The following is a 14391-nucleotide window of genomic DNA, read 5'->3' on the forward strand; positions in this document are numbered from 1 at the left end:
AAGGAACAGGAGCTGCTGTACATTTAACCATCTCTTTTAGCGCCTGAATGGATAACAAACCTGGGTGCTTCAGACATCTAGGATGTAATCACATCCATCAACTGGCTGAAGCATCTTTTTGTGAGATTGTGGGATTTGGGTCTGATCCAAGCAACTGCAGTATGTACATGCATCCAGGGTGCGACTTCATCGATCCAACCTGTTTTTCTGCTACTGTGGTCGATAATTCACGACCCACGGTTATCGTGTGAATGGCGAGCATACCTGCACCCCAACGTTGGGGTTCCTCAATCAAAAATTGCGTTTACTTACTCGAGCTGTTATCCTCTCCTTACAGACACATGAGCGCGGTATTAACCGAATTAGTTGGCACCGGCAGCGTGGACCGCAGCTGAGTACTTCGGCATTGTCAAAGTGCCATTGCCCACAAAGGGTTCAGTGCTGACCTGGACGTTAATCAGGTACTGCGTCGGGGAGATGGTAAGATTCGCTGGAAGCTCGTCAATGAACTGCTTGTAGTGGGTTTGAGGTTGGATAACCTCATCCAGCCCGTGCAGTGGGCGGCAGGCTGATCTTCAGATTGGCAGTGGCAACTCGCCACTGCCAACGATCGAGTTGATGGTACGACGATCGTAGGTTTGTTGCCCGAGCTGGCAGTAGCGTACATAGCAATAGTAAGAGTCAGTTTAAGTTTTGCCAGCAAATACACAAGGCAAGAAGCTTTAGGGAGTGCCAGCTCCCCCAGTTGGTGTTCTTGTGCGAAACCCACCACACTGCTTGAAGTCCGCGGAGAAGCTGGTCGGAGTGTTGGTGGCAACGTAGGAGTACACAGTCATGTTCCCGTTCTTGCCACGGCACAGATTGAAGTCGACGCCGCCCACAGTCACCTGGGCGACAGCGGATCCCGTGTTCGAGAGGGGCCCCGCGCCACCTATCGCTGCGAGCCACACCATAACCTCGTACTCGGCGTCTCCACCAAGAGTAGATGTGGTGAAGAGATCATACGTCACGTTGGCGACAACCTTGCCTTCGTACTTGAAATCGTACTCGATGGTTGAGGGGATCGATGTAACACTCGAGATCGGCACGTGGTCGAACTTGAGTGCAGCGTTCGCGAACGACTTGACCTGTCATGCAGTTCCGTTCCAGCTGAAATGCGTGTGCCAAGCGATGGTGGTACCGTTGACACTGTCGAGGCCCGTGCACTGGCTGCCCTTCTGGTCGTCCCACGCGCCCTAGAGATTGTTGTAGAGAATGTAGTCGTCCATCTGGGTCAGGTTCTTCTCACCACAGAACTCGTTCTCGGCGAAGCTGGCGGGGCAACTGGGACGGTGGAAATCTCCATGCCTTGAGGGAGGGCTGCAGTGCAAATTTAAGACTGACGAGCTCATTCGAGCATTTGTTTTACCACCGCTTACGGTAGAGTCCGATAAAACACCACAGTGATCTGTCTGCATGTAGCTCTTTTTCGTGATGAGTACCGTACCTCACCAATGAAATGCTTAACAACTAAATTGCCATTTCGCCAACTCGGGTCAATTCTTTCTGAAAAAATGCTACTTCTTAAAGCACCAAGAAAGCTGTTTGAAACCAAGTCTAACAATAGGTTTTGTACGCAGCTACAAGCTTCTTCCTCATTTCGCGGCCACGATGAAGAGAGTCCTGCTGCAAGATGATCCGAACGCGAGCTGGGTCAAGGGCAAGAAGCACACGCTAAAACGAACACTTCGAATGATAAGATTCTACAAGAAAATTGGCCTTGTATGGGATGGGACGCAGCTTCCACACACACTTGTGAACAGGTTATTGAGTATGTGAGCGAGGAGGGTTTTGTGTACGAGTTCGTCCCCGCTGGATTGACTTCCATCATGCCCATTTGTGATTTGTACGCCAATCGCCCTTTGAAAGCTGCAGGTAAGAAGAAACTCCAGCAATTGAAGATTTCTCAGAGAATTCCACCTGGTGGAAAGTACCAAGTTGATCGCGTGCAGGTGATTCACTGGATTGAAAAAACCTTTCTGCCATGAACGAGACTCAGAGCTCTGACAGAAAGATCGAGTACATGTTCAACAAATTCGGACAAGATCCTCGTCAGCAAAGCCATGAACTCTCAAGAACATCTGAGCCAACTGCAAGAAAGCATAGTATACAGTTCTCTTCTCCGGAATCAAACGGCAGAATCGCTAGAGTAAGGAGCGCGTCTGCACATTTACATTTGAAATTTCGTTGCTGAATCTTAACAGGAAGAAAGCATATTTGCAAGCTGAGAGCATGTCTTAACGTTAAGAAAAATGCAATTCATATTTCTTCAAACCATTTCATTTGTGAGGTACGGTATGTACGATAAGATCCGTAAGCTAAAAGCAGAAAGACGCGATTGGGCAGGTGGACCACCACCTTCGAAAGAGTTAACGGTCCATAAAACGAGGGTTATTTTTATTCCGACTGGTGGGGCACTTGATATTAGTGGGATGAAGAGTTAGCCTTAATTGCCACTTTTTCTATGAGAATTAGCGCGGAGATTTCTGTAGCCACCCGAGAATGTACCCAGATATACCAAGGAACCAACTCGCATTTATGAGTGTAGCCATCATAAATGGGACTGATCCCTTGTCAGACTTGATTTCGTAAAAAGTCGGCAGAGTTCGAGGCCGCACGTAAAAAGGGTGATGGAGAGTACTGTTCCATGTACTGTCTTAGGTAATATTGAACTAATTGCTGGCAGCGCTCAACGCTGTTGCTCGCGCTCGCTCACTCTCGCTCACTCTCGCTTTCATTTTTGCTTTTGCGCCGCAGAGCACAAGCAATCAACCAACCAACCTTCTTCATCTCCAAGCGCTCCCATTCAAGCACCATCCTCTCCTTACTACCGACTGTAGTGGGCCTACTTTGGCTCACTACTTAAGCTTACACGTTGCGCTGCGTGTATGAGGAAGCGGTAGTTTAGATTTAATCTAAATAAAGACACCAAAGTTATTAGTTTAAGGTAAAATGAAAACTGCATTGTTTGTAAATTGATCTTCCTCCTAAATCGGCTGAAACTGTTTAACATCTATGATAGGGTTGGCAACGACTGGCTGTCAGAGCCCCGCCAATACACGTTGCGCTACGTGTATGAGGAAGCGTAAGTACTTAGTAATTACTTGAGTTAATTATATTTGAATACACAAATATAATTTAAATCAGATAAGACTCCAAGTGACTTAGATTAGGTAAAATGAGAACTGTATTGTTTGTAATTGATCTTCCTCCTAAATCTGCTAAAACTGTTTATCATGTATGAAAGGGATTGATTGGTACAAAGATGCTGCTTTCTACCAATAGGATCTTTAGGTATGTGTGGACCACTCATTGTGGTGGCCCACTTCAATGTATCCATTGGTGTGACTTACACCAAGGTGAGGAAGTGTCTAAAACTTTTAACAAATATTTTATCTGTCAAAATCACAAGTAGCTTGTAGCCACTTGTGCGAGTAACCCCGTTACACCATCCCCCCTAAGGTTAGACGCGCGGGGTATCCGCACGTCAATACCATTCGTCAAATCCGCGTTTGGAGGAGGAACCCGCGCTCATACAACAAAGAGAAGAAAGATTCGAAGGCGTTGGAGATCTCTCCATCGATTAGTACTACGAGCGCCAGACAGCGAAGTACGGCGACGTCGTCGACTTCGGCGACGACAACGAAGACGTGGAGGACAAGAAGGACTCGTCTTCTAAGCGCAAAGACTCAGTGTCGAGCGACTCGCTCGACCCCCACGCTGGGAACGTCCGCCCTGGCGAGGGGGACGAATCGGACGCTTCGAGCTCGAAGCGTTCGCGAACTGAGAGCGATACCCCACTCGCTTCTGCTTGGGCTCTCAGTTCTCCTCGCGCTGCACCAGCAGCGCGTGATTCCAAAGCTCAAAGCTCTCAGCGCGTTGCGCTTGCAGCGCGTGACCCATGGATGCCGTCCGCGTTCGAGATCACAGACCCGTATGGAAACTCGGTACCTCCGAATGAGGTGCCATTGTACGTATGCAGCGCCATCAAAGATGACGCTGTGGCTGCCGAGCTGCACTTTGATGCGGAAACGCATCAAAGGCGCGATTACTACATCGGACTCTTTCATGAGCTCCGATGGTTTCAAAGCAAGAAGACCTCTTCTCGCAGCAAAGTGCCCGAATGGCAGGCACTTTGTCAAAGCTGGAATGCCTTTGTTGAGAACTTCAACAAGAGGCCGAGTGCTTACCGTGATCGGATTAAGCAAGCGCGTGATCGCTTCGTGACGTACTCGAAGCGTGGAAAGTTGGAGCAACTCCACGTTGCTGCGGAGGAGGCGAATGTGCCGTGCGCTGTGCCCGAGGACTTTCAGTGCGCGAAGTGCTTCCCAGGCGCGGTCCGCTTGAGCGACCGCGACCTGAACGGGTACACGTCGTTCCGTGTGCCCGATAGTCTCCAAGAGCTCCGTGTTAAGCTCTTAGCGCGTGAGGGCTCGGGCGATAGCGATGACCGCAGCGCTCGCACTACTTCCGCTGCGCCAGCGCGTACTGCTCTTCGTACGCCCTCAAAATTTCCGGAACGTCCTCCAGCAAGACGTTCCGCGGCTCCCATGTATCTTGACGGGGAGGAAATCCTCTCCAACGAATACGAAAACGATCCCCTTGAGGGTCCGTTTTCGGGATACTATGGTCAACAATCCGCTCAACAATCCAGCGGGTTGAGCCGCGGGCGTCACGGATTGGCGGTGGCAGGGGTGGGAACACGCCTCGGGTACGATCAGCCCCGGGCTGATCAATTCGCGCCTCTCCACGACCGGGTGACCGCCGTGGAGCGTCTCCAGGGCGCTGAGTTCGCCGCCCTGAAACAGGAGCTGCGAGCCAGAAGGCCCCGGTCGCGGCGGTCTCGCAGATCACCTCGAATAGCCAGGTCGAGTTGGGACCCGGATGAAGGAGAGACTAATCGTTGCCGAGGCCAATGCTTCCGCTTCTGCCTTGGCTTCGGGTCAACCGAGCTAAGTGGCTCGTGCCGCAGGTACGGCTTCAGCCGTCCGACGTAAAAGGTCGGATGGAGGCGCATGCTAGACGGTGGTCTGGCGTGTAAGCGTTGCCGTGCCGTACCAACACAGTGAACGGCCCGACGAAGCGCGGAACAAGCTTACTTGCTCCGAAGTCCGAAACTGCATGTTTAGGCAGGTTTTGCGTAGCTAATAAAACTAATGAACCAGCTTTGAATTCATTTGTGTTGCCTCTGCCCACATTATCTGAGTTTAGCTTCTGTTGATCAACAGAAGCTGCTATTGCATCTTGGACAAACCGAATTATGGCTTGTCTTTTATTAATGAAGTCGATTGCATCCGAGCTGAAGTCATTCAGCTCGCTCTCCGCAAGAGGCCCGGCCTCTGCGTGGTTCTTCGCGGTGTCTGCGCCCTGCGCAGACCCGTGGTCCTTGTTCCTTGTGGAGTCTGTGCTCTGCACAGACTCGTTTTCCTCGTTCTGGGGGTCAGCGCCCTGCGCTGACCCTTGGTTCTTCCTGCCAAGGTCTGCGCCCCGCGCAGACCTGGTTGTCTTGTTCCTTGTTGTCGCGGCTGACACTGTGCAAGGGTCAGCGGCTTTTTGCGACTGCTGTGTTGCAGTCGTAGATCCTCCCCCACTTAAAGTGGGAGCCACCACTCCGAGTAAACTCGGCAGACGGGGATGCCGCATGGCATTCACATAAAACGGTGTATGCCCGGTCGAGGCATGCACCGAGTTGTTGATGGCGAATTCCGCCATCGACAAACACTCGCTCCAGTATTGGAACGAGTGAGCGTAGCTCTTCAACATATCGATGAGCACGCGATTCACGCGCTCGGTTTGACCGTCCGTCTGCGGATGATCCGCAGTCGACATTGAAAGCTGGCTCCCAAGAAGTGTAAACACTTCTTGCCACAGGTGCGCTGTGAAGCGTGGGTCTCGGTCCGACACAATGTCGGACGGCATGCCATGGTGTTTGAACACCATGTCAACGAACAGACGGGCCGTCTACTTCGCGGTCACTTCTGCCGGCACCGTAGCAAGATGTACCATCTTGCTGAAGCGGTCGACGAAGACCACAACACCGGTATTCCCTCCGCTGTCCGGGGGAAGACCAAAGATGAAGTCCAATGACATGGACTTCCAACACTCCGACGGAGTCGGTAGTGATTGCAATGGAGCCTGCGCAAACGGCGCAGGCTTTACGCGTTGGCATACCTCGCAAGCACGGACGTACTTGCGCACCCACTTGTACTGGTGGTGCCAGTAGAAGTCGCGCGTGAGAAGGACGTATGTCTTCTCACGTCCGAGATGTCCCGCAGTCGGGGCATCGTGACACTCGTACATGATCCTGAGGCGCAGGTCATGGTCATTTGGCACGACAACGCGGTCCGCGTTGTCGTCGACTGCATTGTAAAGCAGCAGTCCGTCGTGCACCCGATATCGGTGTGCACGCGCACGAAGGTGCTTGGGCAACTTCTGACGAGCCTTGTCAGAAGGTGTTGTGCCATAGGCCAGCAAGAGTTTCGCGTCCGCGTCGTGCGCGTACGTGGCCTTCACGTCGTCCAACAGAGACGACGTGGGTGTGCTCGTTCGCATGGCGTCAATGGCATTGACGTCAGAAGCTTCTGCATAATCCGGCCGACGTGATAACGCGTCGGCCACCACATTCAATCTTCCGGGTTTGTATTCGACCCGGAAGTTATATTCTGCAAAAATGAGAGCCATCTCGCCATTCTTTGTGATATGTGTGGCGACTTCACTGCGGTGCGCAGTGATGCATGGTCGGTGTAGACCACAAATGGTCTACTTCCAAGTAGATACACTCGGAACTTTGCGAGTGCATATTTCATGGCAAGGGGTTCCTTGTCATGTACCGGATAATTACGCTCAGCTGCTTTCAGCTGACGCGACTGGTAATAGACGACACGATCACGGCTCTCGTGATCGTGCTGCATCAACGCACATCCGATCGCGAAGTCGGATGCGTCACATACGACGTGGAATGGACGATCTTGGTTAGCCACTGCCAAGATCGGCGCCTCAGTCAAGCCCCACTTGACTGCATCGAATGCCTTTTGGCAATCGGTTGTCCAATTCCACACAGCTTCCTTCTTAAGAAGCTGTGACAGCGGGCGGACCTTGCCCGCGTAATCCTCCACGTACTTGCACAAGTTCGTGGCCAAGCCAATGAACTGTCTCAGTTCCTTGACACTTGAAGGCGTTGGCCATTCGTTAACCACTCTGACCTTTTCTGGGTCAGGGCGAACACCATTCTTCCCTACGAGACACCCGAGGACGGGTATCTCGCTCGCCCCGAAGATACACTTCTTCAGGTTCGCGTAAAGCTTATGCTTTCGCATAAGCTCAAGTAGCTTCCGGAGATGCACCCTGTGCATCTCTACGTCGGTCTTCCCGTCCACAGCCCGGCTGTGGATGAACACATCATCGAAGTAGCTCGGTGCGAAGCCGCGCACCGAGCGCAACAAGTGCGTCACGCACCTGTTGAAAGTCGCAGGGGCGTTCTTATGCCCCTGTGGCATTACTAGCCATTCCCAGAGCATGCCGCTTGGCGTGCTCACTGCCGTGAAAAGGATATCGCTCTCACGCATTAGGATTTGATAAAATCCATCTCGCAAGTCGAGAGCACTGTAAACGGTGCTCCCTGCCATCAAATCGATGATAACATCTTTTCGCGGTATCGGCGTCTGCGCCGGTACCGTCGCATCGTTCAGCTTGTTGTAGGCATGAACGATGCGCCATCCGCCCTGTGGCTTTTTGACACAGAACGTCGGAGCACTGTGCGGGGACTTCGATTCCCGCACTTGTCCAGCTTTGCGACGACTTTCAAAGAAGTCGTCGATCGCCTCGACTTGATCTCGCGGCAGTGGCCACTGCCGCGTAACGCAATATATCGTACCCGGCACGAGATTAATCTCGTGCTGAATGCCCGTATCCTGCGGAAGCTCCGCAGGAATCTCTTCCGGGAGTACGTCTTTGTACTCCCTCAACAATTCGTAATAGGGACTCGACTTCAGCGAGTCCCAGCCTTGTTCCTCGAAGCGCTCTCGCTTCGTCTTCGCACTGAGAGTGTCTTCACTCTCAGTGGTACTTCCCATGAAGAGCTGTCTCAGCTCTTCGCTCTCGCTCGCAGTTCTTTCGCTGTCCGAAAGAACGCAGACTTGTTCGATGCGTCCATCGTGCAAGTCGCGCGTGAAGCGCTTCCAGCTCATGGCTGGAAGCGAAGTCAACTCCGACGCCGTCGTCGGAGGACTAGCGAGTTCCATCTCACGATACTGGAATCCAGTATCGGTGCGCGTCAAGACGCTTAGCGTCTCGACGTCCGGCGTCACCGCCGCAGTCTGCCCAGCAGACTGCTCTTGTTGCGTCTCGGTCCCGGACCGAGACTTGCGCAGCGTTCTCCGCTTGCGCCGTCTTCTTGTTGTGCGGAGCCCGGCCCCGCACAGTTGTTCTTCTGGTCCAGGCCCGGCCATGGACGGTTGTTCGCCGGCGGACCCTGTCCGCGGGTGCGCGGTATCAAGCCCGGCTGCACGACAGCATACAAATTGCGTCAGTACGGGACGTTTGCAACCGCCCGTACTGTTTGCAGCGTCAACTCCCGGAGTTGACACGCGTTTGTCAGTTATTGACGGAGCCCCTCATCACTGGGGGTGCGTCGTCTCCCGGAGTCGACGCGTCGTCGTCGACCTGACCTCTTCGGGTCAGGGACTGTCCCATGCGTACTTGAACGCGAGTGTTGGTTCCCGGAACCGACACATCTTTTCCTTCCGACGTCGGCAGCATTGCCGACGTGGATTCCTCTTGTGCGCATCCTCGCGCACCCTTTGGGCACCCCGGGACAGCGGCATTAAGCGCTGTCTCGACTGGCGAGTCGCGCGCACCTGCTGGTGCGTGCGCTGCGGTAACAGGGCCATCGCTCTCTGTTTCGCAGTCGCGACCGAAGCGCACGAGCGTGCGCTTCTTCCAGTCAATTACCGGATCATGCCGTGCAAGCCACGGCATGCCCATAAGAACGTCGAACTTATCGTCCAGGTCCTGGCCGATAAAGCGTTCGACAAACATTCGTTGTTTGTACGAGAAGCGCACGTTCACGACGCGCTTCTCGGTCTTCACGATGGCACCTGTTGCCAGTCGTACCTCCAGAAGACTTCGAGGTACATTTACCTCCTCGAAGTCAAGTCTCGGCAGGCTTCGAAGTCGAACAAAGTTGTTCGACGCGCCTGAATCTACCAAAGCTCGAAGAGAGTCACTCGCTCTCTTTGAGTAAACCTTCAAGATGACTAGGTTTGGCCTGTCATCTTGTTTCTTGCAGCGAGATCCGGTCTCACTGGGGGCTGCAGTCCTCAGTGTCGCGTGCCCGATGTCGGCACGCGTAACTGCATTACCAGTAGGGCGCCCCGCGCCTACTGGATGTTCGCGTTTTTTGTTTGTTCGCGGCGATGCCCAGCATCGCCACGACGGCCACCCCCAGGGGGCATGGGAGCCGTGCACTCTCTGGCAAAGTGACCGATCCTTCCGCAACGGAAGCATCGCACATTACTTCCGTGCTGCTGGTGACCAGCAGCCGTTGCATTCGAGAGGTCCATTGGTTCCGGACCTCCCGTGCTCACTACCGGGCGCGGTTGCGACCTCGGCACGTTCGCATGCAGTTTAGTCTGCCGCAGGCTAAACTCTTCTTGCATTTCGAGGGTAATCGCAGCTTCGAGAGTACTCGGGTACTCTCGGAAGAGATAGGTCTTCACAGGCCCATCCCTCAGTCCCTTCATGAACGTGTCCCTTCATGAACGTGACGACTTTAGTCGCCTCGTCCATCGGGTTGGTCACGATGTTCGAGACCAAGTACCGTGCACGCTGCGCGTAAGCATGGACGTCATGCTTACCCTGCTGCAGGTCGAGGAATTCCGCCCTCGACCGGAACTCATTTTGCGGGGGCTCAAACGCTTGTCTGAGCTCCTCTTTGAATACTTCGTACGTGCTAAAGCACGTAGGATCTGAGAGTCGGCGTCCGTACGCCCAACCCCTCGCTCGTCCGCCAAGACATGACATGGCGAACGCAACCTTTGACAACGGGTCGACGATTCGTCGAGCCGCAATGGCTGTGTCGAGTTCGACAAGCCATCGGAGGAGAGGCTCGCCCTCTCTTCCTACATAATTGTTCACGCTCAATTTTAATGATTGAGCACGCGGTGTCGTCCCCGACGACGCCGTCGCTGAGGAAGCAGCATCGCGCTGCTCCTTCATGATGAACCCCAGAGCAACACCATGTTGCTCTGTCGGCGATAGCGTACGCAGCATCGTAGCTATCGTCGTCTCCCCAATGACTGTTGACAGTCGTTGGAGGGCCGCCCACTCTGGATCTGACAGGTGGGGGCAGTCCGCGCGTGCAACATGCGTTGCTGGCGTATTGGAGCTCTCCATGGATACCTCCGTGCTCATGGGGTTCTCGGCTCCGCGTTCGTACACCCTGTACGAACGTCACGTAGTCGGTCGTTGGACGGACTACAAAGTGCTACCAGGTGTAGTGGGCCTACTTTGGCTCACTACTTTAGCTTACACGTCGCGCTACGTGTATGAGGAAGCGTAGGAGTTTATTAATAATTTGAATTAATTATACTTGAGTCCACAAGTATAATATAAATCAAATAAAACACCAAGTAGGTAGTTTAAGGTAAAATGAGAACTGTATTGTTTGTGAATTGATCTTCCTCCTAAATCTGCTAAAACTGTTTATCATCTATGAAAGGGGTTGACAGCGGCTGGCTGTCAGAGCCCCGCCAATATGCACGTCTCTAATTGGTAGAAAGATGCTGCTTCTACCAATAGGATCTTTTGGGTAGGTGTGGACCACTCATTGTGGCGCCCCACTTCAATGTATTCATTGGTGTGCCTTACACCAATGTGAGGAAGTATCTAAAACCTTTAACAGATATTTATCAGTTAAACCATAAGTGACAAACGTCATGCACAAGTGACAGTTGCCACTTGTAACCGTTGTCATGCACAAGTGACTGTTGTCACTTGTGTGTGTAACCCCGTTACATCGGAGCTCACAGTAGCTTGGGCAGTCAGGCTGAAAGCGGGATTGACAGTCGCCACTACGGCAATGAGACCATTTTAGCGGCGCTCTTGGTTGTATACCTTGCGCTCGTTACCGGAATCTCGCTTGTCATTGTCTTTGCCCTTGTCGGATCAGTTATCACGTCGGTCCTTGTTGCCACGGCTGCCGTTGTTGCGTCCACGACTGGAGTTCTTGTTGTTGCGGTAGGGATGGCTGCGATTCGAGTCGCCTCCCTTGAATGCGAAGTTCGCAGGGAGCACCGTTCCCGCTGTCACACGTCCTTCGCGAAGATCCTTCTGCAGTGAGCGGCACTGGCGAATGTTGTGGCGCGGTCGCTCACACTACGAGCACACACCAGGCGAAGAGTGGCCTCCCGGATGTAACTTGGGTGTAGCGACAAGAGCTCGTTAATTCTTGGTCGCTTGGGTCTCCAGTGTGCCTTTGGCTAGCGTGTAGCGCTCTTCAGCTTGAATCTCGCGAACCTTTTGTTCGATGTTGGTCTTTAGTTCTCCATACGGGATATTCTTCCGCTAACCCTTCCAAACACGGAGATCATCCTTCCATGACTTGGGTAACGCGTGGAACAGGTAGATAGACTTCTGTCCTTCCGTCATCACCGATTCGGTGACTTCCGATGTAGCATTCATCGCGTTTTCCAGCTTGAGAAAGAAATCGTCAAAATCTCCTCCCTCCTCGTACTTGAGTTCCATGAGGTAGTGCTGGATGAAGTACGGATCGCCATGAAAGGCGGCACCTTCGTACTTCGCACAGATCGCTTGGAAGATCTCGTAGGAAGTCTTGAGATCCTTCACGAGGCGCACATGGGTGTTGTCCATGGTTTTCATCAGAAATGCCTTCGTCTTCCCCTCTTGGCGGCGTCGCTCGCGGGGATTGAGCGGTTTCGGCTTCGTACGAGCCTCGCGCTTGGAAGCACGCTTCGTATCACTGCGGTTGAAGGGACGGATGAGGGGTAGTTTCTTCGTCTTCGTCGTCGTGTCGCTGTCTCCGGATTCTTCATCAGAGCCGGACGGATGTTTCAGCTCGTCGTCGCTGTCCTCGTAGTCCACAGCGTCAGAATCGATCTCCTCAGCCGGCTTGGTCTTCGGCGAGTCGTCTACGTCGGACATGTCGCGCTCGCTGTCTTCGCTCTCTTCCTCGGATACACCATCGTAGTCGGGCTTCGTTACGAATCCGAGCAGGCGTTTGCCATCGAGGGCTGCGCACACGCGGGTCTTCCAGACGTCGAAATTCTCTGCGCCGATGAGACGCGGAAAGTCGTCGCTTGAGGCTTGGCTTGAGCTCATAACCTGTTGAGGTGAGCGGGTGGGAGCAGACGGGAAAGGAGACTTGATTGAGAGAGGGAGAAAGAAAGAGTAGATTGAGATGTTAGTGATTGAGAATCTAGTGGCCTCGTACACTCTAGCGTACACTATACTATAGTTAAAGCCAGTAAAATCAGGTATGATCATCTTAGAGAGGGTTCAAGTACCTCGGGTACAGTGTACCACGATAGGAAGAGGCACTATCTTTAACAAAGGGCACTTCGAGCTAAAGTAGAATAGAGCCTCTTGAACGCGCGTATATGCCTCGTCCATCCAATAGTACCTTTGAGTCTATGAGCTATGCTTCGCTCGTTGAAGGACATGACGTAGTAGATAAGATTAACTAGCTTGCAGCAACTCATGGCTGCTGGAAAAGAAGTGGTGGTCGTGGTTATTATAAAAAGAGCAAAATCGCAGTCATACGCGCGTCGCCACGGATAGCTCCTGATATAAGTAATCCAAAGTTTTGTTACGCGGAGGTCTTTTTGGACGTGCCTTGGCGAACACCCGAAGAACACCCGCAAAACGACGGCGAGTGCATAGAATTTTTCTGCATGAACAGGAAGCAAATTTAGGCGACGAGCTGCTTCAGGAATCGAATGTAAGACTGCCTCGTCAGCATTCATTTGATTTGATCAAAAGGTCGCTGCTCCGAGCTGTGAACAGCTTCCGCCATCCGAATATGTTTTATCGAGGATACGACCTCCTTTTGGCGAGAGCAAGAAGGCCAGGTGAACTCCGAACTCCGTTTGATCGGACAAGGGCTACCCCGTGGTCACCAAAGCATTCATATTCTGGCAATGACATCCAGAGAGCGAAAAACTTCATAAACGATCACGTGAAACCTTGCATGAAGGAGAGAAACGAAGTTGTCAACTCGAACACTTTTAGGCGTATCACTTACTATCAATACCCTAACGATTAGGATATGGCTGGTGTAAAGATACAATGTCTGAGACCCAATGGCTACCATTTGCGTTAGCGATGAAGCAATCGAGGGACAGATTAAAAGCTGAGCATGAGGGCACGTCGTGCACACCACTGCAGATGATCGTTAATGGTGAGGGTGGCTCGGGGAAAAAGTTGGCTAATAGATCACTTGGTAAAGGATATAGGTTACGTTTTCTGAGAGCGGTCCACAAAGCTTTCCAAATCTTACTTGCTCATCAACGCACGGCGGCATTCAATATTAATGGGCAAACCGTGTGCTCAGAGCTCGGGTTCTCGTCGTTTTCACGATCTGCTTTTCCATCTCCTTATGTGTCGCTAACTGCACAAAAGCACGGACCGAATAAGCTAAACAAACTGCAACAACGATATAAGGACGTGCATTTGGCAAACACCGACGAGTTTAGTGTAATTTCCTGCGGAATGTTATATTGGATTGACCAGAGAATGAGAGATATCTGGCCTCAGTACTGACATTTACCTTTTGGCGGGCGCGATATAGTATTTATCGGTGATGCTGCGCAGTAAGACCCCGTGGACCTTTACTCCGGTGAAAAAGGTGCACAATGAAGTACAATGTAAAGGTCGTGAGTTGTGGGAAGGCATACCTAATGTTTGCATGCTAAACGATCAAATTCGCGGACACGTGCTCCTGAGTGGTTTGATGCGTTGAGGCGCTCACGTAGCTATAGTCCAACAGCGGTCTATATTGAATTGTTCAATTAGCGGTGTAGTTCTGGCACGCATAGAGCAGATTGGTATTCGAAAGCAAATCATATTGCGCACAAAAATGCTGGCGTTGATGCTGCGAACATGGAACGTCTTCTTGGCAGTGACGCGAACATTGTTCATGTTCATGCATTACATCACGTCCAACAGAAAGTAATACATCAACAACGCGAAATACCAGAAGGAACGGTGTCGGCTCTCATTAGCGAAGCTAAAACAGTACAACATGACAGCGATAGTGTTGTTGCGACAAGATTGATGTTGTGTGCTGGAGCTCTTGTCACCTTGATCTTTAACCTCGAACCATTAGCGGGTCTTCGT

At 52.2% G+C, this 14391-nt stretch overlaps 2 protein-coding genes across 2 annotated transcripts; both read right to left on the bottom strand.

The window, feature by feature from the left end:
• Positions 1 to 540: 540 nt before the first annotated feature.
• Positions 541 to 2856, bottom strand: IUM83_06086 (cell 12A endoglucanase; the record flags this gene model as incomplete). Its single annotated transcript, XM_067930266.1, has 3 exons — positions 541 to 650; positions 770 to 1127; positions 2821 to 2856. The coding sequence occupies 3 exons, from the start codon at positions 2854 to 2856 to the stop codon at positions 541 to 543; spliced, it is 504 nt and encodes a 167-aa protein (XP_067782792.1).
• Positions 2857 to 11601: 8745 nt separating this feature from the next.
• IUM83_06087 (Copia proteinlike) lies at positions 11602 to 12375 on the bottom strand (the record flags this gene model as incomplete). The annotated part of the gene is made up of 1 exon (XM_067930267.1): positions 11602 to 12375. The coding sequence occupies one exon, from the start codon at positions 12373 to 12375 to the stop codon at positions 11602 to 11604; it is 774 nt and encodes a 257-aa protein (XP_067782633.1).
• Between the last annotated feature and the right edge of the window lie 2016 nt (positions 12376 to 14391).

Source organism: Phytophthora cinnamomi (genome assembly GCF_018691715.1).
Source record: "Phytophthora cinnamomi strain GKB4 chromosome Unknown Contig104, whole genome shotgun sequence".
NCBI classification, from domain to species: Eukaryota; Oomycota; class Peronosporomycetes; order Peronosporales; family Peronosporaceae; genus Phytophthora; species Phytophthora cinnamomi.